This window comes from Phodopus roborovskii, unplaced genomic scaffold (genome assembly GCF_943737965.1).
Source record: "Phodopus roborovskii unplaced genomic scaffold, PHOROB, whole genome shotgun sequence".
In the NCBI taxonomy this organism is placed as follows: Eukaryota; Metazoa; Chordata; class Mammalia; order Rodentia; family Cricetidae; genus Phodopus; species Phodopus roborovskii.
Genome location: NW_026126622.1, coordinates 3,866,874 through 3,890,259, shown reverse-complemented (window position 1 = coordinate 3,890,259; position 23,386 = coordinate 3,866,874). Strand labels below are relative to the sequence as shown.

General features: G+C 42.7%; 2 protein-coding genes across 5 annotated transcripts in view; one reads left to right on the top strand and one right to left on the bottom strand.

Moving 5' to 3' along the window:
- The window catches only part of Lins1 (lines homolog 1), a 132,576-nt gene extending 129,076 nt beyond the window's left edge, over positions 1–3,500 (bottom strand). Inside the window, exon 1 of one of the 4 annotated variants that reach the window (XM_051206486.1) lies at positions 3,339–3,500. The gene's annotated coding sequence lies outside the window, so the exon portion shown is untranslated. Of the gene's footprint in view, positions 1–3,072; positions 3,251–3,338 lie in introns of those variants that run through there. The other 3 variants (XM_051206485.1, XM_051206488.1, XM_051206487.1) reach the window with 3 other exon arrangements.
- A 242-nt stretch (positions 3,501–3,742) lies between these two features.
- Positions 3,743–23,386, top strand: part of Asb7 (ankyrin repeat and SOCS box containing 7) — a 46,636-nt gene continuing 26,992 nt past the window's right edge. The window contains exons 1-4 of the mRNA XM_051206435.1: positions 3,743–4,263; positions 4,438–4,535; positions 11,040–11,158; positions 13,715–13,976. Of these exons, the coding sequence (XP_051062392.1) occupies positions 13,766–13,976 (211 nt within the window). The 5' untranslated portion in view covers positions 3,743–4,263; positions 4,438–4,535; positions 11,040–11,158; positions 13,715–13,765. The remainder of the gene's footprint in view (positions 4,264–4,437; positions 4,536–11,039; positions 11,159–13,714; positions 13,977–23,386) is intronic.

Sequence of the window (23,386 nt, the reverse complement as noted above, 5' to 3'; positions counted from 1 at the left end):
TGTAGAGTGAAGAAAAAAAAAAAAAAAAAAAAAAAAAAAGCACACCATTGATCAGTCCTTGATGTAACTGATTTCTAATTGTAGGTCAGGCATCCATTTAAAAAGAAACGTCAGGGTTTCTCTTTAAGATGACTAATAGGGAGCATCAAGGATAAAATTAAGGATTAAAATGCTTTGGGAAATATGTGGGCTCCTCCAGAATAGTTTGTGTCATTGTTGCTGGGGTGTTTTGTTTGTTGCTAGAATTCTGAACCTGCTTGCAGAGCAGTACATATCCCTATGAGTAAGAGGTTTCGGCTCTACATACATTTGATCTAAATGAATAGCCACAAGTGACTGAAAATATCTTATATGACAACCTGGTTCTTACTGAAACAAAACAATACATTTTCTAATTTAAGTAAAGTCATTAAAGTTGTCCCCCTAGGCTGGCAAGATGGTTCAGCAGTTAAAGGAGCTTGCTGCCAAGCCTGATGACCCGAATTTGATCCTTGGAATCCACATAGTGTAGAGCCAGAGCGTCCTCCACATGTAACATCCAACATACACACGACGAACACATAAATGTAAAAATTTTAAAGATGTTCAGAGAACTTAGACTTTCTGAGAAGATTTCTACTGAAGGAGGGAATGAAACCTGTGGGGTTCACTAAGGAAAACAGGAACTTAATCATTAGCCCACATTGGTCATATGCCCTCATGCCTGGGATGCACCATTTAAAACAAAACCCTCTACTGCTCTTACACACATGTAATCTTCATACATGCTTTCTACTTAAAATATTATCAATATGTCTCCTGGCCAAAGGCACAGCTTCTCTAAAGGGAAGGTAGGCCTATGTTCACATAGTTAACAACTCTGTTTTCTATTAAAAAGGAAAAAAGGAAAAAAAAAAAAAAAAAGCCTGCCTTTTCTAAAACACACTGACTTTTGGCAAGGCAGTCTGTGTTGGAGCCCCTTCTCCATCTCCAGATCCTCTTCCACACCTGATCTCTCACTGTTAGAACCTCAACGAACTCAGCCCTCCTCCCCACCCCCTCTCTTAGAATAATAATTCCATGCACTTTTATGTCTTCAATTTTACTTCTAGAAGTTAAGGGTTAGCTCCTTTCTGGGCTGTGTACTCCTTCCTTGACTTACCATGGGGCTACATTCCAATAAAAACATCATAAACAGAAACCTCACTTGTAACCTAACTTACTGACCACATCTGGGACACTCACATTAGCTTACAGATGGGCAAATTTCATCTAATACAAACCCATTTCATAGTGTAATACTGAATCTCCCATGCCCTTTATTAAGTGCTGGACCACAAGGGAGAAACCATAGCTATATGTGTATAGGAGATATAGTGAAGCTTGCTATAGACATAAGGGGGATATAAAAACACAATAAGCAATAAATACTGGAAACACAGTACACTCTTAGAGCACTGGCTGTTTCCCTTGGTGATTGGGCAGCTGCCTGGGAGCCTTGGCTAGCTACCACTGCCCAGTGTCTTGAGAAAGAAGCTATCTGACTGAATATCACTACTCCAAGAAAAATTTACAGTTCAAAATGTGGAGCTTGGCTTTCATTGAATACCAACAGCGAGTCTGTGTATGCACCCACATGCTTCCTGCAAAACTCCACTTGGAGATCCCAGAGGTACTCTGATCGTAAACTCAACTCATTCCACATTCCATGCCCTTCAAACCCACTTTTTCCTATACTCCTCCTCAGCTGAGTGTGTGGAGTCCATATCAGTTGCTCATAGAGGCTAGAAGCCCATTTTGGAACCCTGCCTTACCCCCCCCCCCAGCCACCTGTCCTCACTGCCACTGCTTCAGTGAACCACTTGTACCCTTTACAGACAACGGAATCATTCCTAAATAGTTTTATCTTGGCTCACCCTACATTCATCCACATCCTGAAAAATCTAGTTTTCTTAATATAATGTCCCAAACGCCAAAAAACACAGGGCCTTTAAGACCTGCCTATTTGTATCTCTTTACTTCTGTACCCACAAACTAATTTGTAGGCTTTTTCTGAAGTCCCCAAAGACTATACAATTGTAACACACTCAGGCTTTCACTAACCTCTTTTCTGATGAAATTAGATTTCATCAGGCAGTTTCCCATCTATTCTCATCTTTTAACTGGGAATCTAACTCTAACTAGTCCCTAGAAACATTGTATATATTCAAGTCATGACTAGACAGACTGGCTCAAGGCTTCCTGTCAAAACCATAGTATTTATTTCACTGTATTATCCTCAGATATTTTCAGGGTTGGCCCTTCCCCCCACTCCCCATTCCTGACTATGACCTTTCCTGGGAATGGATGAACCTAGTTTGCCCACATAAGAAGTAACTTCTGTGTAAGACATCAAAAGAGTACTTTTGAATAAATGAGTGACAGCCTAGAAGAAAACAACCAGAGGCGAATTGAACACTTTTGACTCCCACCTGCAACAAAATGTCTCTATAAATTACATCACCTGCAGTAATCCATCTCCCCAATAACAGCTTTCACTTCTGACTGAGCCTTTCGAAACATAGAGACGATAATCCTTCTAGCATAACCTATAAAGTGCAAAATCTGCAGCCTGCCCACAACCCCAGTCTCATTTCCCTCCCCCCACCTTACTCTGCTTCGGCCACAGGCTTTCCTTCCCTGCGTCTAAGCAGCAAAGCTTATCCCAGTACCAAGGGCTTTGTGCTTCTGATTACAGAGAGGTCTTCCCTCAGACCTTTGTTAGGCTTGCTTTTTGTCATTCATGTCGCGCAAATGTTATTCTCTGGACGATCTCTCCTACCTATCTAAAAGGGCCCATCACACCCTAGTCAGACCGGATTCCATCACTTCGTTTTCTTTTTTCTTATCATCTTGGGGTTTCATCTTTTCTCGTTAAGATAAAAAGAGAATGCTCACAAAATCTCCCCAGCAACTGGAGCAGTGTCGAGCCAGTAAACACTTACTAAACGAATACATGCACTTAAACATCTATCAATGTGTCCACTTTGACTCTCCCCACCCCCACCGCCACCCCCCTCGTTTCATTCACAGGAAACCGCGAGGATCGCTAACCTCGCAGGAAAGCCCTTGAGCCCTCATCGCGATCCCAAAGAGCGTGCTCTCTCGCAGGCTGGGCGAGGCGCCCGCAGCCTGGAAGCTCGCCGGGTCTCAGAGACCGACAGATGCGCCCAGGACCCGCCGCTCGATTCCAAGAAGCGCAGCGGAGCGGCGGCGAGTCAGGGCCCTCGGCGCCCGCCTCGGCGCTGTCGCCTCACACGTCGCTCAATCCGCGCTCACACGCCGCTCCCGCCGCCCCGCTCAATCTGGGCTCGGGTTACCTGGCCTCCAGCCGGCGGGGCCGCACCACCATCACCCCGACACTCGCGTCCACAGCCGCCCGCTCCGGGCCACCGTACTCCGCGGAAGGCCTCGCCGGCCCCTCCCTCGGCGTGCGTAGAAGCCCCATTCGTAGTATAGTGTCTCTTAGCAACCGCTTCGAGTCTCCAGGCCGGGGGTGGAGCCTCGGAAACCACCGCCGGGAAGCGGAGGGGCGAAGAGAGAGCGACAAATCACAGACGAGTTCCAGCCCCTACGGGCCCGCCTCCTCTAACTGTCGCGAATCCGCAGGCAGCTTTACGGCATCCAGGGGGTGGGGGCTTCTGGGTGAGGAGAAGGAAGCAACCAACCAACCAAGTCGCCCCCACCCCCTACCCCCACCCCCACCCACCGCGGATCTGGTTTACGGCTTGGAGCGCAGGCTCCAGTGCGGCAGCTGATTGGTTGCCGAGGGCTTGGTCCCATCCCAGTGACCCCAAAGTGCTGGAAGGAGGGGGCGGGGGTGGCCCAGTGCAAAGTGCATCCCGAAAGCCCCCTTGTCGGGACACCCCGCTGCTGACACTTCGGACCCGGTACGATTTGGGGTCTCCCTGTCTCCAGACCTCTTGAGTCCCTCGGTAGCTGGAAGCCTCCGGCCCGGCGCGCGGCAGACCCCTGGTCTGAGCCCCTGGACCGGGACTGCCCCCCCCCCCCCCAACCCGAGCCGGCACTTCCTCCCTGAACCCCTTCCCGGAGGCTGCTCCGAGACCAAGACCTCCACCTCCAGCTTGATCGGCTGTCTGGATGCTCTCTGGGCTGGGGCCGTGAAGCACCGAGGAGGATCAGGAACACTGTGTCCGGCCCTGCCCGGGGTGTTTCTTCAATGGAGAAGTTGGTGAATGTGGTGGAGGCTGAAAGGAGGGAGACGAGCTGCAGCTGAGGAGACAGGTAAAGTCAGTTACCTGCACCCCGAGGGGAAGGGGCTGGCTGGGTGTGGGAGGAAGGAGAAGCCCTGCTTTCGCCTGCCTGCCCTTGCCACTCTCCAGCCTTTCTTAGCTCCCCGTCCTGAGCCCGCTCCGCGTCCCTGGATCACTGCACCACTCATGGATTTCTGTTTCCCAGGTTTGAGCTGGCTGGAGGACACCCGAGAGCAGAAGGGGTCTGCCCACCCACCAGAGAAGCAAGACAGAGAGTGCTTTGGACGAGCATCCTCTCTAAAGGTAAAGACCAGACCTCCCCTCCCCCATTGTTTATTCCTGGCCCCTACCTCATTAAGCAATGCATTATTTTCAGGGTGGTTGCCTGGGAATTCAAGCTTTCCTAGACCCTAGTTTCCTAGCAAAAGGAGACACACTGCCCATGCCCAATCCTTAACATCTCAATAACTTCTCTACACCAGAAACATCTTCTGGTTCCTGTTCAGAATGTTTCCGTGTTTTGCATTATCTTTTGGTACACAGTGTCATTTACTCTGCTCTGAGGCTTTGAGACCTTTTTGTAGCTCCCCGCCTTCCCTACTCTCATAGGAATTCCTCAATTCCATGTTAATTGCTTGTTAATTCTGAATGATGCTGCTTTTAATTAAGCCACAATTTACTGTTTTCCCTATGTACGGTTTTCTCTCTACCTCCTTCAGGAAAGCTTCAGAGTTACCTAACTGATAATGGCTTAGTAGCAAGAGGTGAACTGGAAGACTGAAACTGGTTTTGAAGAAAATAATTTGATTTGGTTTTCCTGAAAAAAGTGAACATGGGTAGCTTAAGAATGGGTACTATGTAAAAGCAATATTAGCCCCTGTATAGTTTAGTCTTTGGGTTTTTGTGTGTGACAAAATGGATGGACACTAGAGTTGTTACAAAGTGATACATAATATTTGTTACATCTCTGGTGTTCTAGGTGAACTTACAAAAATTTACTTTGTATCTTCTTGACAATAGTAGCACAGTCAGGCGTTATAAAACAAAGTACTGTTTTGGTATGTTCAGCTATCTGGTGCTTGGTTTTGGCAGTGGTCATTCTTGTTTTCTCATTTTAAAACCCTTACAGAGAATTTGCTAGATTGAAATGGTAGCACTTAGTTCATGTGGTCAGATTTCTGCTGCCTATTTTGTTGCTTCCTCCAAAAATGGCCTAAAGGTAAGTTTAGAACATTAATGTAAAGAGAGACTATATACAAACCAACCATATAGAGAGGAAATTATACAAAGGACAACACAGAGACTGCCTAATGAATAACCCTATAACATTTGTTATCACAAATAAAAAAGCAGTTCATTTAATAACTCAAATCTTCAGAATTTTCAGTACAAAGAAATATTTAAGACTTGAAGCTCGATGCCAAAAGAAGAGTATGTTCTTGATGGAATTTAAAAGTAGTATGAATTAGCTCTGCATGATGGGACCTTCTCTGTAATTGCTATACTTTTTTTGTTTGTATGCTTTCCAAGACAGTGTTTCTCTGTGTAGGTCTGGCTGTTCTGGAATTCACTCTGTAGACCAGGTTGGCCTGGAACTCAGAGATCTGACTACCTTTACCTCCTGAGTGCTGAGATTAGAGTGCTAGGATTAAAGGTGTGCACCATCACTACCTGGCTGTGATTGTTATTCTTTCAAGCCTGAGGCAGGAGGATGGAGAATTTGAAGCCAGCTGGGCTGGCTACTGAGTAAGACCCAGTTTTACAGAACTGAGCCAGAGAGAGAGAGAGAGAGAGAGAGAGAGAGAGAGAGAGAGAGAGCGCAAACTAATGTTCACCAGTGACTGTACTATGGAGAAAATTTAGGGTAGCATTAACATATATATGTATATATGTATATATGCATTTGAGATATATATATGAAAGGTCTCTCAAGTTAAAGGATAATTAATATTTAAATACAGAACTGAGGGCTGGAGGTTCTGCAATTAAATATGGATCTCAGCAGTGTGATGCCTGTGAGTACTTTATATCTTTTTGAAAAATGGTAATAAAATATTTGAAGTATGTTTCAAGGATAAAATGCAGTATGGGTTTTATAGTCTAGCTTCCTCAGTGGGGGTGGGGAAGTACTTTTCTCTATAGAGTTAACCTTAGGATGTATTTGCTAGGGTTCTTAAGTGAGGGATATGTTGACCTGAGATTATAAATGAGGAGCACTAGTCACACTTGTAAAGGTGGACATTGCTCTGTCCTGGTTTTCAGTCAGGCCATTATTGCTGATTAAACAATAGTGCATGGATCTGCTCAGCCAGCAATGGTTTTCCTCAGATTAAGTGACACACACACACACACACACACACACACACACACACACACACACACACACGGGGGTTGGGGGACAGGACTGAGGAGTTGAAATAATTAGCATGGTTGAGAATGTTTGGTCTAGGTTATGTCAAACATTTAAAATTTATTTAATTTGGACATTTACTTAACATGGCCAGCTAGTTTATATTTCTGTATCTGGCAGCCAACTTGTATTAATTTTATTATGAGTGACATGGTGGGGGAGTGCTAATCTGATTATTTGGTAACCAAATACAGATTTATATCATAAAAGGAGAATAATTGATGCTATTTAAGTGCTACATGTTTAGTATGTTATGACCACTTTTATCTTTTATACCTAAAATGATGTCATTCACAATTAATTCTATTAGATTACATGTGTACATTATATATAAAGTAAATATATAATGTCTTATTTTGTTCACATGTGTATGTGTGTGTAGTCTTTAGTGTGTTCACATTTAGTGTATGTAGTCTTTAGTTTGTTGATGTTACTGAACATTTAGCCTTAGTGAGCCTATTCTTAAAGTGGGTAAATAAAGTCAGCTACAGTCTGTATATCTGACATCTGACCTTCAATCTTCCCCTCAGTGTACTGTTCTGGCAAACTTCTGAGGTGCTGGCCCGAGGCTGCTAAGTTTGACTTGGCATGCCTGCATTAATAGGGCACTATTGAAAAAGCATTCCTAATACCTGTGGTTTAAGCTTTGAATTGGGTCTGGATAAATGATTCTAAACTTTTCTCTGTCACTTCATCTGCACTGTATGAAAGTCATTGCACTTTCTCTTAGAATTGATGTGAGTCATAGGTAAGTTGTGCATGATAATAAATCTTGGTGTCACACAGAGGTCCAGTCTTGGAGGAAATGTGATATCCTTCTTTAGGGACATAAACAGTATGGTATGTTGAGTGATACTAAAATAACACCTGCTTTATTTGGGGTGTCAGGCTCTTGACTGTATAAGTGGAGCTCGACAGCCTGCCTGTTGGCCGTGTTGTGTATTTTGATTGGACAGAGTGTATTTCTGTATCTGGCTTTCCTCTGGGGTCTTGCAAGCCATTGTTGGATTTTTAGGTTGTGTCTTCACAGCCAATCTCTTCAAGGTTGCTGGTTTTCTTTCCATATCTTGGTCTACTCTGCAAAGAAATGCATTTGTTCTTTCTTGAGTCAGGAACATATTTCTCGTTGGTTTGAGACCAGGAAACTGAGTTTCCATTTGGGTCACTTTATGAAAAGGCAGCAGGCCTGCAGGCTTAACTCTTGGGAGGCTGAGGCAGGATGATCCCAGGTTCCCAACCAGCTTGCACTACATGAGAGGCCCAGTGTCTCAACTCAACAAAAGACCGTGGAAGATGATAATACGTAGAAGTCATTAGTATCTAGTCTTGTGTCAAGCAAATTGTAGAGATGTCAGATTTGTTGAAGACTGTGTATTCTTGGGCAAATTTCCAACATACCTGGATTTATGAGTATATTCTACTTCTGTTTGTTATCCCAGTATAAGATTTTCTTTTAACCATGTGAGGAGATTTTGATCTTAACTGAATGGATTTCACTTGTCCACCTGTAAAGAAATTAGGCAGTAAAAAAATTGTAGCCTTCAATGTGGTCAGTTTTATAAAAACTTGGAGACCTAGGTTGTTGTCTGTTGACTTCATTACAACTGATGATTTAGCAAAATGTAAATATAGTATTAACATTAAGTAGTCAGACTACTTAAAATGATACTCACTGGGAAATTGATTCGTGTGACACTTCCAAAGTCTTCCATATTTGTTTGTTATTTACTTTTTTCCCTGGCTGGAACCTAGAATGTGATTTCTAGAGGTGGGTCTGGTGTCGATGGTTGCTGGAGTCTACAGCCATCATTAATCTAAGAGAACCTTCCATTGAATGTGTATTATTTAGAAAATTGCTCCTTTGTCACGAGTCCTGTTTTATAGTTGCTTTCTTGAGTCATCAGAATTTTGAACTTGTTATTCCCTGTGGAAAACTAGGCTTTTCCATTCCCACCTGTGGCTTCTCTTGATGGCTGTTTTTATAAGCACCTTTGTTCTTAAGGTCCATGGTGTTTTTCCCCCTTTATTTATGCATACCTGAGTGCCCATAAAGTAACACCAAGAGAAAATTAATTACTGGTCTGGTACCTTGGATTTTGAGGCTACTTTGATAATAAATCATTGCTCTTTATAATTCACATTGGTACATGTGTACATGGTACATGGTACACCACATATATGTTTTCTCCCCTGTGATGCAGCACATGTATGTAAGGAATGACAAAGAAAAAAAAAATCCTAAAATGTCTAGCATCTTTAAAACTGTCGTATTAAGGGGCCCCTTGGGAAATGTCTCAGCAGTTAAGAATTCTTCTCTTACAGAGGACATAGGTTCAGCTCTTAACATCCATAGAGTTACTCACAACTCTCTGCAACTCCAGTTCCAGGGGATCTGAAGCTTTCTTCTGGTCTCCTCAAGCACCAGGCATGTATATGGTGCCCCATACTTACACACACACACACACACACACACACACACACACACACACACAAATCTTTTTAAAAGTCATTTTAAATGCACAGGGCTATCTATTTTAGGAGGTCTTGAGCTGTGCTGAGCACACACCAGGCACTTCTATTTGTCCCATTCATTAAAGGGAATTATTATTTTTGATGCAGGGAGAAATAATTTGATCACTTTATCTTTTAACACCCAGTGTTTTCCTGATACTATAAAGAAATATTATTTCATGCTTTCTTCAACACATACCTCCCATGGTTCCTCTCTGAAAATGGTGATGGGCAAGGACTCTTAAAGGCTTGAATCCACACTGGGGCATTTTCATGTCTCTAGGGAGATAGAATACTGAAGACACACTTAGAAGTAAGGTGTTTGATAACATTCATCCTTTTTGGTTTTCATTTTTAGAAATTAAGTTTACTCTTTTGGCAGTTTCATGCCCATGTATATTGCCTTCTGTTTACTCTCACCACCCACCTCTCCTAATCCCTATCATCTCCTCCCTCTCAGTTTCTCCCCCCACCTTGATTTTAACCAGGATTGCCTGTGTGACTCCGGCCAGGTTTGTAACAATCCCCTGGAACCTGGTGGCTTAGTGCCGAATACACAACTGGTGTTGTTCATTCTTGATATGTAGATGCCATCAGAGTGAAAAGTGACCAGTGCTCTCTGCTTGTTGAGAGCCCTGATGCTGGCTCTTTTGTCTCTGCGGTGGTGATTTTACTGTGGCCTTGAGCACTTTCTTGCCCTTAGGCACTATAAGCTGCTAAGGCTTACCTTTTAGACTTCCTGCCTCAGTCTTTGTTTCTGCAAGGATTGTTCCGAGGTATTTATACTTTGCTTTGAAGGAGTTGTTCTGACCATGTCTACTTCATTTATTGGGAAATAATAGGCACAGTTTGCACTCATATTTTAGTTCCATGTGCACACAAACATTTTGCTGTCCTTAAAGACTTCAACCAAGGAAAAACGAGAACATGAGGAGAACAAAAGGAAAACATGGATCATTCTAATTTGGGTTGATTGTCCCCTTGCACAGCCAGCAAGCCTCTACAACTGCCACTCTTCTCCTGCACTTGTCAGGTTGGCAGGTGGCCTGTCCCTCTCCAAGTCTGAAAGTTTAAGTGATAAAGGCACACCCCCCTCCACACACACATCAGAAGGGGTGGCAGGACTCCCAGTGGACTAATTCCTAGAGTGATCTCCTTGTGATGTTGTAGAGGGTCTCTGATGTCCTTAACCTGAATGGAATGTACAGAACGGGATTCACTGGGAATGGGGAATGAGTTCTTTTCTTTTCATTGTAGGGAAAGAGGTTTGTTTTTTAAGAATGCACGTGGAGAAGCCTAGCAACAAGTCTGGCTAGTTAATGTTTCAAGTAGCTTGTTGTGTGCATGTAAATGTTATTGACTGGATGACTGTAAGGCATATGAAGAGCCAGTGTTCAAAGGCCTAATCTCCTTTTACTTATCATAGTTTATATTTGGCCTGGGGCAGCTGCTGTATTGTATGCACACATTTTTTTCTTTCCCCTTTTAGGCCTGTTTAAAAAGAGCAGGTGACTGATGGTGTCCTTAAAAAGTAATTCAAAGGGAATAGGCCTGAAGATTCGTTCTCAGTAGAAAAAAATAAGAATCTTAGCTTTTATCTAAATTCTAAATGTGTGATTTGTTGTTTTCCTTATTTACTCTTTTTCAAGAAGCTTGGGAATGTGGTGGGGGGAAGGGCACAGAATGCCAAAAATAAATCATATTTGTTACCATCTTAGAGATTGTTGTAAGCAGCAAAATAATTTTCTCCTAAATCTCCTCTGAGTTCTGTCAATTTATTGTAAACTCCTAAAACTTAAAATCATCAAAAAGTAGACCGCGCAGACAGCTGTGATTCTTTGTTAGTTTAGGAAAGCCCCTGTGATTGTTATTTGATTTGTTTTTAGGTGAAGAATACTCTTGCTCTGAGACCTGGATACACTGGGAACCCTTCCACATGATGCTGCTTGTACACAATGGTCATTAGGCAACCTGTCTACCAAGAGAAGAGTCACTCTTCTGTAAGGTAAGATGACTCAGAGCCATCAGTGTCCTATGATGTTTTGAGGAAAATACCATGCAACTTTTACTTTTCCCCTTGGAAACTGCTGATGAGTTGGTTGGGGGTGTAGCTCAGTACTAGAGTATATGCTTAGAGGACTAAGGCTCTGGGTTCAGTCTCTAGCAGGAATAAAATAGAGCTGAACAGAAATGAATGACTAAACCTGTGATTTAAAGAATAAACCAATGTATCCATAGTGCAGCAGGCATTGAAAGAAAAATCTAAGTTTATTTTGTTGGTTTAGTCTTATTCCTCCATAGTAGGCCTCTTTCAAGTACTGAGATAATCTCTTATTTGAAAACACTCTTTGGGTGCTGGGGAAGGGGCTTAGTGGATAACGTGCTTGCATGAAAGTGTGAAGACCAAAGTTTGGATCCCCACTTACTCGTGTAAAAGCTGAGCATGGGAATGGATACCTATAATCCCAGCACCAGAGTGCAGAGACAAGGAGGATCCTGAGGGTTAGCTGGCCAGCCAGTCTAGCAGAAGTGGTGAGGTCAAGGTTCAGTGATGGACCTATAATCCCAGCACCGGAGTGCAGAGACAAGGAGGATCCTGAGGGTTAGCTGGCCAGCCAGTCTAGCAGAAGTGGTGAAGTCAAGGTTCAGTGATGGACCCTGGCTCAAAAAGTGAGGTGGAGAACTATAGAGGAAAACACCCTAAGTATATACATATACACATATTCCACATACCTCACTCAGAGCTAATGCGGTGGCACACACTGCAATCTCAGCACTTAGGAGATGGAGATGGGAGCATCAGGAGCTCAGGGTTACCCTAGGCTACATAGCAAGTTGGGAGGTCAACCTGAGCTAAATGAGACAGACTCAAAAACAATAGTAAATAAAGAAAAATTGCAAATGATCATGGTCTGCGTGGACAGTAAGAGCTTTCATTAATCTATTCTGATGTATTTCAATATTGTCTCTTTAACACTAAAACTAATATAAAACCTGTTCTGAAAGGTACTTTTTATGTTAAATTTCTAAGCCAAGAGACTGAATTTCAGGGAAGTAATTACGTGAAGAAACAAAAGAAAATGAGTTTATTAAGAGAACAAATTATCAGGAAATTTTCTGTGAGAGACAGCTGTTTGATACTTTGAAATTCCATCACCTAGTGATATCGCTGAGACTGTAATGATGTCATTTTTATGTGTAAAAGCTCTTAACCTGTGTTTCTTATTCACCAAGCTGGGCTTACTTTACCTGTATATAGTCTGTGATGAGAAATTTCACAAGAAAAATTATTAGTAGCAAAATTATCCTGAGATGTCCAACCTACAGATGAGACCAGAATGTTTTCAAAGGGCTTTGTCACTTTTTTTTTCTTTCAAACAAATTTACTTATAGAAATGGAAGTTAGTAACCAGGAGATTTAGTCTAATTGCTTCTTTCAAACTAGCCCAGTTGGAATGTCTTCCCAGGAGCTTGTCAGTCTAGGTTTCTGTATATATTTCGTTGCTTGAAAGCACGCAGACAGACCTGTACCCCCCACATGAGAAGTAACCATTTCACCTATGTGCATGGATGAGCTCGTTGTCTGCTGGATTTGAGGACACATGTCTCCATGACCTGCAGAGGTTAGAGAATCCTCAGCACTGTTGTCCACTGAAGTCATTTCATCTTGTTATTAACCAACAGGTTATTCACCATGCTAAAACTTCTGGTACAGAAATTAAAAAAAAAAAAAAAAAAAAAAAAAGTTCTAAAGGAATGTGACAGCATGGGGGTGGGTTGGCCAGAGGTAGTGGGAGGAGGGGAGGGAGGGGAACTGGGGTTGGTGTGTAAAATGAATAAAAAATTAAAAAAAAAAAAGTGACAGCAAAAGAAATGGCAAAACATCATAATCAAATTGCCTGAGATGGGAAAACCAAGAAAAAGACAGACACAAAAGCACACACATACATACATACATATGTAAATATAATATATTTTACTCCAGCTTGCTTCACTCAGTCTGCTTCCTCCAAGCTTTGTTTCCTGCATTAAAGATCAGATACTGTTGGTCTACTTCAGACACTTGGCCTAGAGACAGCCTTTCCTTTTCCTTCATAGAATAATGGGCTGTTTTCTCTACTCCATATTGATTGGCTCTGACTTGTGATAGAATCCTAGTAGTTTGTGAGTTAAATCTTGATGGTGCATCATGTAAGTCAGGTGCAGTCTTGACTTCCCAAGACTGATACTACTCTGGTTCCTCTGGTACTGCCATCCTAGCTGCTTAATGCCACCTCTCATTTTACTTAAAATAGAGCCATGACGGCCACATGTAGGTTCAGGCTTTCAGAAGGATGCAGAAGAGATTTTTCTGTTAATTCAGGGTTTTATGTCTGGCTTACTCTTTTAATTAATATAACTTTAATGCAACTGTTGTAAGTTTTGGTCTTAGCAGATGCACGTTAGCCAGTAGTATGAACTGCCATTGCTTACTGTGCTGTGGATAGTTCTGTGGTAGTCAGCGGGCACAATGTGAAGAGCCACACATTCTAAACTTCATTTGTTCTACCTTCCCCGAAAGGCTGACTCCTTTGCCCTAATGACTGGATGGTGAAAAGCGGACTCTGCTAGGATGTTACACCATCACTGTCGGAGGAACCCTGAGCTCCAGGAAGAATTGCAGATTCAGGCTGCAGTAGCCGCCGGGGATGTTCACACAGTACGAAAGATGTTGGAGCAAGGCTACTCCCCAAATGGCCGAGATGCTAATGGCTGGACCTTGCTCCATTTCTCTGCTGCAAGAGGAAAGGAGAGATGTGTTCGGGTATTTCTAGAACATGGAGGTAAGTTACTAGATGCAAAGAGAAACTTGTGATGGTGTTGAGCTGAAAATTCACTCATGCATGTTTGGTATGTGTTTTTTAATGTCTCACTTGTATTAATGGTCATTGTCTCACTTTTTTCCTCTTCACAGGGATTTTTGTGAACAAAACACTAAGTTTTGTTGCAAACTGTATTACTGAGTGGGCTTTACTCTGGCAAGTATAATTTCTACAGGGAGTCAGGCTATCCCAGGCTATTTCCAAGAGCCCTTATTGGGGCTGGTAGCCACTTGGGTTTTAGAAGCAGACGTGGTGGCTTCTACCATGGGGAGTTGCCCAGGTTTCCCCTTTTGGAAATTGCTCAAGCAGAGGAACCTAGTACAGGTCCTTTTAAACATCTCAGCCCACCCCTCATCCTCATCCCTTAGACTATGGATTTACCTCCCTTTCTTCTTGGTTGGTTTCTCTTGTTCTTTTGGAGTTCTGGCCTTTTCCAAAAGAAGGCTGCTTATCTGAGACCTGATTCTGTAGACAGATGTGGTCAGTGACTGTGATTGCCAGTGTACACATCTGATTCAGAAAACTGGCCTTTTCTACAGGGTTTTGAAACTAACCCTCTCATCTGACTCTCTCCTTGAATTTCAACTTCATTCTTGCCCTGAAGATAGGAGGCAAGGTGTGTGTGTGTTTGTTTGTAGATATCATTTACATCTACATTGTCTCTGTAGGGTATAAAACAGCTTGTCTGGGCCATCCTGGACCCCAGATTGCTCATCAGGAGGGGTTTTTTTCATTCTGAGAGTGTACTAGGGGATGTGTACTAGTTAGAAGACTGGACAGGCTTGTTGCCTGCTGATGCACAGAAAGCGTTAGAATTTCCACAGCTCTCTCGAAGGTCATGTGAGTTAGTGATTGTATGAATGCTAAGGCTACCAGCCTAGGCTGACTCCAGGAGAAAGCTAAATCCAAGCCCAGGAGTAATCATGTGTCCCAGCGGCCTGAAATGGAAAGTATATGCCCCAAGTCACTGGCTGTGGACAGAGTCCAGATGTTCCCTGGCCTGTGCCCACTCGTGGCTGCCTTCCATGCCATTTCACCTTCTAACTTACAGACCTCAGTTCTGAAGTTAATGAAGGGAAGCTGAGTAGAAAGCCTGGGAAAAAGAGGATCAGAACAAATCCTGCCCATACTTGGTAAAATTAAGACTAAGATCATAACTCACATTGGCTTATTTCACCTAGTCCTGTGCCTTCCAGCTCTGTCACCCTCGCTTAATAAGGATTAAGTTCAGGTAGTCAGTTAATGTATGGATATTATCTTCTTAAAACAAAGCACATGCTCAGACACACTACACACGGAACCAAGCCTGCCTGGCTGCCACTACTCAGAAGTGTCCCTGGTGTGGGTGACTCGGGGTGCTTAGCCCTCTAGATACTCCCTAACACACTTGTAGAAATTATATTTCATGTGGGATTTAAACTGAATAGCATGCTGTCTTACTGTTCTGCCACAGTTATTTTTTACTCAACTTCATGGAACTTTTTTTCCCCTAACTCTCTGGAGTCTGCTGTTATAATGTGTGGATGTAAAATGACATGGAAAACATGTCATAGCTGTGGCTGTCCTCCAGGTGGACTTTTTGTATAAAGCGATGAGTCAGATGAGGGCAGAAAGAAAAAGCCAATGATGAGTTGGATCTAACTTGTGGACTATAGCTCCTAAACATCTCTCCCTCCTCCACCCCACAGGCGATAATTTACAGGGCTGAGGGTGGCTATGTGGTGGTGTGTTTATCTAGAATACTCAAAGCTTAGAGTTCAATTCCTAACACTGCAATACAAGTGTATGTATGTGTGTGTGCGTGTGTGCGTGCGTGCGTGTGTGTGTGTGTGTGTGTGTATGTGTGTTTGAGTATGAGCATGTGTGTGATAGACTATGCAGTTCATGAACCCAAACTGCACAGTGTATTGCAACTTAGTGCATTTGTAGTGTTCTGTGTCCTGCACCATAATTAATTTCTGAAGTAACTGTTACCAGAAAGGAACCTCAGTGATTCTGTAATACACATGTTCAGACTTGCCCTGCTCTCTTCAGTATAGTATCCATTCATGTAAATGTATTACCATTTGGTTATTCTTTCAACTTTGTTCCTTTTAGTTTTCTTAGAAAGCATGAAATTCTCTCAGCAGACTGTTGAGAACATAGTGCATAATACTCCTGCTTAAAACTCAGATTAATGTTCTCTGGGCTGTGCAGGGAGATGGCTACTAACTTTTCTTTACTACCTGACCCCCCATCCAGAAGCCATGCTTTCACTGGCTTCTGCTGCAGCTGCAGAAATAGCCTGTGCTTGGAGCCTAGTGGTTTCCAGCCTCTTCCTTCTAGCCCACTCCTCTTTATAATGTTCTATTCAGTATATTGACTTTTGTCATCACGATGGTTCCGTCGGTACCCAGTTCAGCCTCAGATTCCACTGTTTGGGTACAATTGATTTTATATGTAACTCCAGTTATGGGACATTATTGTTTGAATTATTCTGCCAGGGCCAGTATTGCGGAAGTGTCCCTGCTTATTCTTTTCTTACCTTTGTCAGAGTTTTTCTCATGATTCCTAGAAGTTTGCCAAATCAAACAGTATTTTATAGATGCTGACATATCCTGCAGTTTCCTGTGCCCTCCCTGACTGGGTGGGACAGTGCCCAGTCTCTACCTTCGTCCAGCAGCGTATTCCTCATGTGACGTGTTTGCCTCCTCCCTAACAAGACTAAGCTTGTTCTTCTCTTCCTCACTTTTGGTTTGTTTAGGTGCCCTTTATAGTTAGTTCCGGGTAGAAATCTTTCTCCTAGCTTGTAGCGATTCTATGTTCCTATTGCTCTCACTATAAACTGAGCACATTCTATTTTGCTTTTGCTTGGCTTGTGTCTCTTGGGTCTTTGTAACAGGAAAAATAAAAGACCCAGAGACTGATACTGGGGTTTGAACTTCAAGCTGAAGAAAAGCAAAGCAGCCAGCCACTAGCATCTTACCCCTACCTCAGTCTGAATGGGCTGGTCCTGTCTCTACCAGCTCTCACCAAGCCTGAGACTGTAACCTCTCCTCAGCATGGCTGGAGAATGAACTTTTCTATCTTCAGTATGGCTGGAGAATGAATGCTTTCTACTAAATATTGAAGACCCTGCTTCTATATTTTATATCCCTCTAGTGCTGGGATTAAAGATGTGTGATCTGTTTCTCTTTTAGACTGATTCAGTCTTGTGTATCCCTGCGTGGCCCTTGAACTCAAAGAGGTCTATCTACCTCTTAATCCTGGGTCCTATGATTAAAGGTGTGCACTACCACCTTCTAGCTTCTGGTTCCTGGGATTAAAGCTGTGTGCCTAGCTTCTATGGCTTGTGGCTGATTTTGCTTTCTGAATCTTCAGGTGAGCTTTAATAAATCCTAAGTAATATATCACCACAGGTCTTGGTTAGTAAATAGTTTATACTGCAAGGTCATTATTCGCCTGCATTTTTTTTCTCCTGATTTTGTGATACTTGGATCACCAGTCTGCCCAGAATTGGCATTCGTGCATGAGAAGAGATGTGTTGGTACAGTATCACCGCTCTTTCCACAAAGGTTGCCTAAACTTCCCCTTTTTCCTCATGACTGCACTGTTGGGTCACATACGCAGGTTTAACATTTGTGTGTCTACTTCTGAGTTCTCATTTAGTGCTCCAGGACCAGTGTAATGCTGTTTGTATTGTTCTATGAGAACATTACTCTAGTCAAAAGAGATTTGACCCCCTCACCGCAAATGTTGAAACAAGAAGGAAACTCATCCATATCCCTCCACCCCCTCCCCGTGGTCATGGTCATGTAACACATGAGGCTTCGACACACATGCACATTCTCTATGTAATGCGCTGATGTAAATGGCCCTGTCTAGGAGTGCCATGCTGAAAGGCTACAGGCTGTGCTAGGCACTGTTGTCCTCATCTGTGATGTGACCAGTTGCTGATTAGCTGTCTCTTTTCATCACTTCTTCCTGTGGAGCCACATTCCACCCCTTAGCAGGGAAAGCCCTCTCTCATGAGGACTGTGGATGCATCTCTTTCACCCCTACATTATAGTCTACTGTCCCCACCCAGTCTTCAAATCATGTGACATTTCTAAGTGGAAATAGAAATTAAACCTAGTAGGGTCTTCTTGTTTCCCTGCACACAATCTTCTCCTTCGGTTACGTGCTTCACCCAGCCACAGATCCTCGAACCCCTGCAGTTGCAGCTCTGTCAGTGCCCCTCCACCTTCTTGGGGGTTTCTGAGCTCAGAGGTTGGTCACAGAGGTCATTGCAAAGTCCCCCACCCCCATCATGTCTCCTTCCCTTTGCATGCACCTGCTTCCCCTGTAAGTCTTCCCATCATTTACCCAGGGCCACTGTGTCCTTCCAATAGACTAAGTCAGGTGAGAAGTTCATTTTTGCCCCATTAGATGCTGCTGCTGGCCTGGATGGTGCTCTCTCTCTCTCCCCTCTGGGATACTGTTCCCCGGACCAGTCATAAGTATACTCAAGGGTAGCTTTCTGTTTAGTGTCTGTAGCTCTGGTTCACCTGAAGGTGTGAGAAAGAACAGACACCAGTAATCTAAATATCTAAACTGATTGTTTCCTGGCCTTGTGAGGTAAAACTAGTCTTTAAAATAATAATAATAATAATAATAATAATAATAATAATAATAATAGTAATAAAATTATTATAATAGTCTAAAAAACCAGTCCATCTTTGGGCCAGGATCAGAAGCTGCCTAAATTCATGACAACCACTCTTCCAAAATCATCAAATAAGGGACTGAAGGAAAGGACTCGAGGCAGGGTAGTTCACTTTGCTCTCCTCACTCCTGTCCTCTTGGGGTTTGTTCTCTGCTTACTCTGTATGTGTGGCAGAACTCTGACATGTATGAGGTGGCCATCTGGTTACTGACAAAGCATTCGCTCACATTCAGAAAGTGCTGCCGAGCACCTAGTGTGTGCCAGGCCCTGCTTTGGGTACCGCTGTGGTGGTAAACAGCTCTGATGTCTCACAGCCCAGCAGGTAGATGGGTTGGTAGCAATGTTCCCTGGTAACCGAGTGTGTACAGTGTTCTTAAGAGGGTGATGCTTCTAGTTCCCCCTTTGGAAAATGAGCCACAGAGGCAAAAGTAATTCAGATACCCCAGGTCTTCCACCCTGATGACAGCGGAGCTGGCTGCAAACCATTGTCTGAACTATGGTTCTGTACTACCTACAAAAAAAGCAAGGCATTCCAAGAGAGCAAAGTGCCATGTGTAACAGGGCCCCTATCTCTGTGAGGTATGAGAGACCATAATCTCTCCAGAATGCAGGGCTTGTGTGGGGTTCTTGAAAGTTATGAAGCAGGAAGGGCTGGAAACTTGCTGGAGTGGAGCATGCTACTTGTGTGGGACACCCACAGTGGGGGTTTGAAGGAGAGGAACATGTGTGATTTTAAGGGCTATAATAGTTGAGTATGATTGCAATATGCCCAACAGTTTAGGGGTATTGGGGAGCCATCAGAGGCTTGCTGGGCCAGTTTAGGGGTATTGGGGAGCCATCAGAGGCTTACTGGGCCATAGGAATTTCTCTGGTTACAGTCCCTCAGCCCATCAGTAGGACAAGAAGACCAGGTGAGTTATGCAGTGAGAAAATCAACAGTAACCGAAGTTTTAGGTCAAGAATAAGGGACAACTGTTGCCACTTACTAAAATGGCAAAGCTGCATCAGCAAACAGGGAAAAGGGGCAGCCAGATGGAATATGAGAAGGAAGACATAGAAATTATTTCTTTTTAATTATAAATGCTCCACCAATAGCTCAGACTTATTACTAACTCACTCCTACATTTTTAATAAACCCGTATTCCTTATTTATGCTCTACCATGTGGCAGTACCTTTATTAGCATGACACGTTCATCTCCCATTCCCTCTGCATCTGCCTGGCGTCCGCTGACTCCGCCCTCCTCCTTCTCATCATCTTTAGTAGGTGGGCAAAAATGTAGAACTCTAAGCCACTTATACAACTAGAAATTGTCATCTAAATATTCATACATGAAAGGATACAATAAAAAAAATACAGTTCTACCTATCAAGTCCGCATAGTCACATAGTACTACTAACCAATGAGGGAAGAAGCCTTCTGGAAACCGCTGTGAATCCAAGTTGCTTAAAACAACAAAACTGTGATTGAGTTGTAGAACACAAAAATGGGGGTGGGACACAAGGACCCCAGTCTCTAGTTTAAGCCTGTGCCCTCTGTGGTATGAGAGGCTGTTGCATTACAGTCAAACTAGACAGATTCAATCCTCATTTAGAACTGGCCACATTATAAGTGCTAGTAGCCACATGTGCTGAGCGCCATTACATACTGAGTTGCCTTACATACTGATTTGAAATAATGAAAATTTCAGATTTTCAAATGTCTAAAACTTGAAATTTTTAACACAAATGTTTGTATATTAGCATACCTCTGTACACATTCTGGTAGTTGGGCCAGAGATAACCCAGCAGTAAAGGCACTTGCCATGCAAGCCTGTCAACCCAGGTCCAGCCCTCAGAACCCATATAAATGTGTATGGAGAGAAGTGGCTCCAGAGTTGTCCTCTGACCCCCCCCCCCACATGCCATGTGGCAGAGTGTGTACATAGCAACACTAATAACAAATAAAAAATACTGTAATCTTTCTGAGAATGTTAGTGAGCTCTTGGATTAAGAGTTTCCTACAAAGGCCAGGTCCCCTCAGGAAAGCAAGCAGCATTTTCTTGATAGACACATGGAAATAAGTGAGAGAGACGGTTGCATTAGATACACAGGGTGCAGTGGGAAGAGCTGTTTGCAGCTCTGCAGAAATGAAAGGGTTTGCAAGACAGCTCCAGGTATTGTAAAAATAAGCATATGATGTGGAGTTTGTGGAAACATTTTTGCAAAGCAACTTGGTAGTGTGTATTATGGCCTTAAAAGTGGTAGATGCATTTGCCCAGTAAACTTACTAGTTTAAACTTGATTGTATAATAACTAAGATTTATTAATTCTCCAAGGGTAGAATCTTAAAAACAAGAAATATTTTCACATAAAAATGCCACACTTCTCTCTCCTCTATCTTTCTTTTTTCTCATTTCAAAACAAGATGTTTGGAACTACTATTTGAAGAGAGAGAGAAAGAGAGAGAGAGAGAGAGAGAGAGAGAGAGAGAGAGAGTGTGTGTGTGTGTGTTAACACAGCACAGAGGAAGGAGGTTATATTAAAGTCATTTTTAAACTCTTAGAATTAAATCCAGAGTGAAAGTAGGAATGAAATAAAAGAAAGACAGTACCAAGCAGGACGGTAGTGATGCATGCCTTTAATCCCAGCACTTGGGAGGCAGAGACAGGCGGATCTCTGTGAGTTTGAGACCAGCCTGGTCTATAGAGTGAGTGCCAGCACAGCCAGTGCTGTCACACAGAGAAACCCTGTCTTGAAAACATACACACACCACACACGCACACACACACACACACAAAGAAACAATCTTTCCACCTAGCCTCCTCTAGGGTCTAGCTTGATAAGCCTTCCTGAACCTTCCCATCCATGCTACATCTTCAACCTATCAGATCTAGTGTGGTTCCTATATCCAGTGTCCCAGCCTTCTCTGGCCACCCTTGTCTGTGCCATAACCAATCTCTATTCTTCTGCCAGTACCTTATCTACATAGCCTACAACCCAGGCCCACACCACATCCAGCCTATCTACCTGGCCAGATCTAGCCCTGCACTCCATCCTGAACACCAGTCCCTCTGTCTACCTGACCACTTTTCACTCAGACCATTTCCAGCCTCTAGAACCAACCCACCTGTACATCCACTCATCTTCCCCAACCTTCTGTGTCCATCAATCTTACAAGTTCATATGCCCAGGTCTCATTACAAAACGCCAACAATGAGAGTCAGGTCAGTGTCTTCTCAGCCTACTAGTCATATCAAAATATTTGCCAATGAGAAGAATTACCTGGATGGACACCAGGACATAGAACTCAAGGAACAATCATAAGCTTCATCAAAGAACTTAAATATTTTAAAAGCCACAAAGAGCACACTGAAGTCAAAGAGAAATAATGAAATGGAAATGATGAGTACAACCCAGGACTGAGATCGGAATTCACTAAGGAGATAGAAACATTGGGGAGAGCTCAAGCTGATGGAAATGATGAGTACAACCCAGGACTTGAGAACGGAATTCAGTAAGGTGATAGAAACATTGGAGAGAGCTCAAGCTGAAAGCATGATAGAGTTGAGTGAACTAAATAACTCATCTACAAAACAAAGGAAAGCCAGCAAGTGGAATGAACCAAGCAGAAGATACAATGTCAGGACTGAAAGATAAAGTAGAGGTCCTAGACCAATTATGCAAGGAATATGACAAATCAAAACAAGCAAAAATGCCAGGATGGGAACAAACAGTAAATGTGGAACACCATGGAAAAACAAAAACAAACAAACAAAAAAAAGTAAGCCTCTGAATTATAGGCATAGAGAACCTTCAAAATCTCACAAAAGAAAAAGGTCTCCAAACTAAAGAAAACACACTCATACAGAATACACAGAAGACCAAGTAAATAAGACCAGAAAAGAAAATACCACAGCGTATCATAGTTAAAACACTAAGTGTACATAGCAAAGAAAGTCTCTTGATATCTTCAAGAGAAAATTCAAGTCACACATAAAGGTAAATGCATCAAAATAACAGCTGGTTTCTCAGTGGACAGCCTGATGCAATGCATTCTGAACCCTAAAAGACTGAGTGCTAGACTAATAGACAACAAATAATCTGCCATGAATGAAGGAGAAAAAAAAGTTCCCAAAGTCTAGCTAAACAGCCTAAATAATTTATATCCAACAACCAAAACTTAAAGAAAATACAAGAAACAGCATTTAGTCCAAAGAGAGGAATGAGGATAGCAGAGAGATTGAAAAATGCAAAGCCATAATTAACAAAAAGGCAAACTACCACTGAGAACCCAATACCAAACCTCAACAACACAATGGCCACAATTAATACACATTCCAATAATAACTTTAAATATGAATGGCTTAAATTTTCCAATACACAAACTTATAAAGTAGATCAAGAAGCAAAATCTATCTATTTGTAGTCTACAAGAAACACAGCCTTAAAGATAGGCATCACCTTACAATAAAAAGATGGCCAAAAGAACTCCAGTCAGATTACACCAGGAAGCAAGCAGACATGGTTATCATAATAGCTGATAAAATAGACTTTAGACTAAAATGACTCAGATATTTCATTCAAGGGAATAGTTAACAAAGAAGACATCACTATCATAAACATATGTGTACCAAACTGTGGTGTACTCAATTTCATAAAAAGAAAATGTATTACTATATTTAAAGACAAACATTCAAAAATTAACAT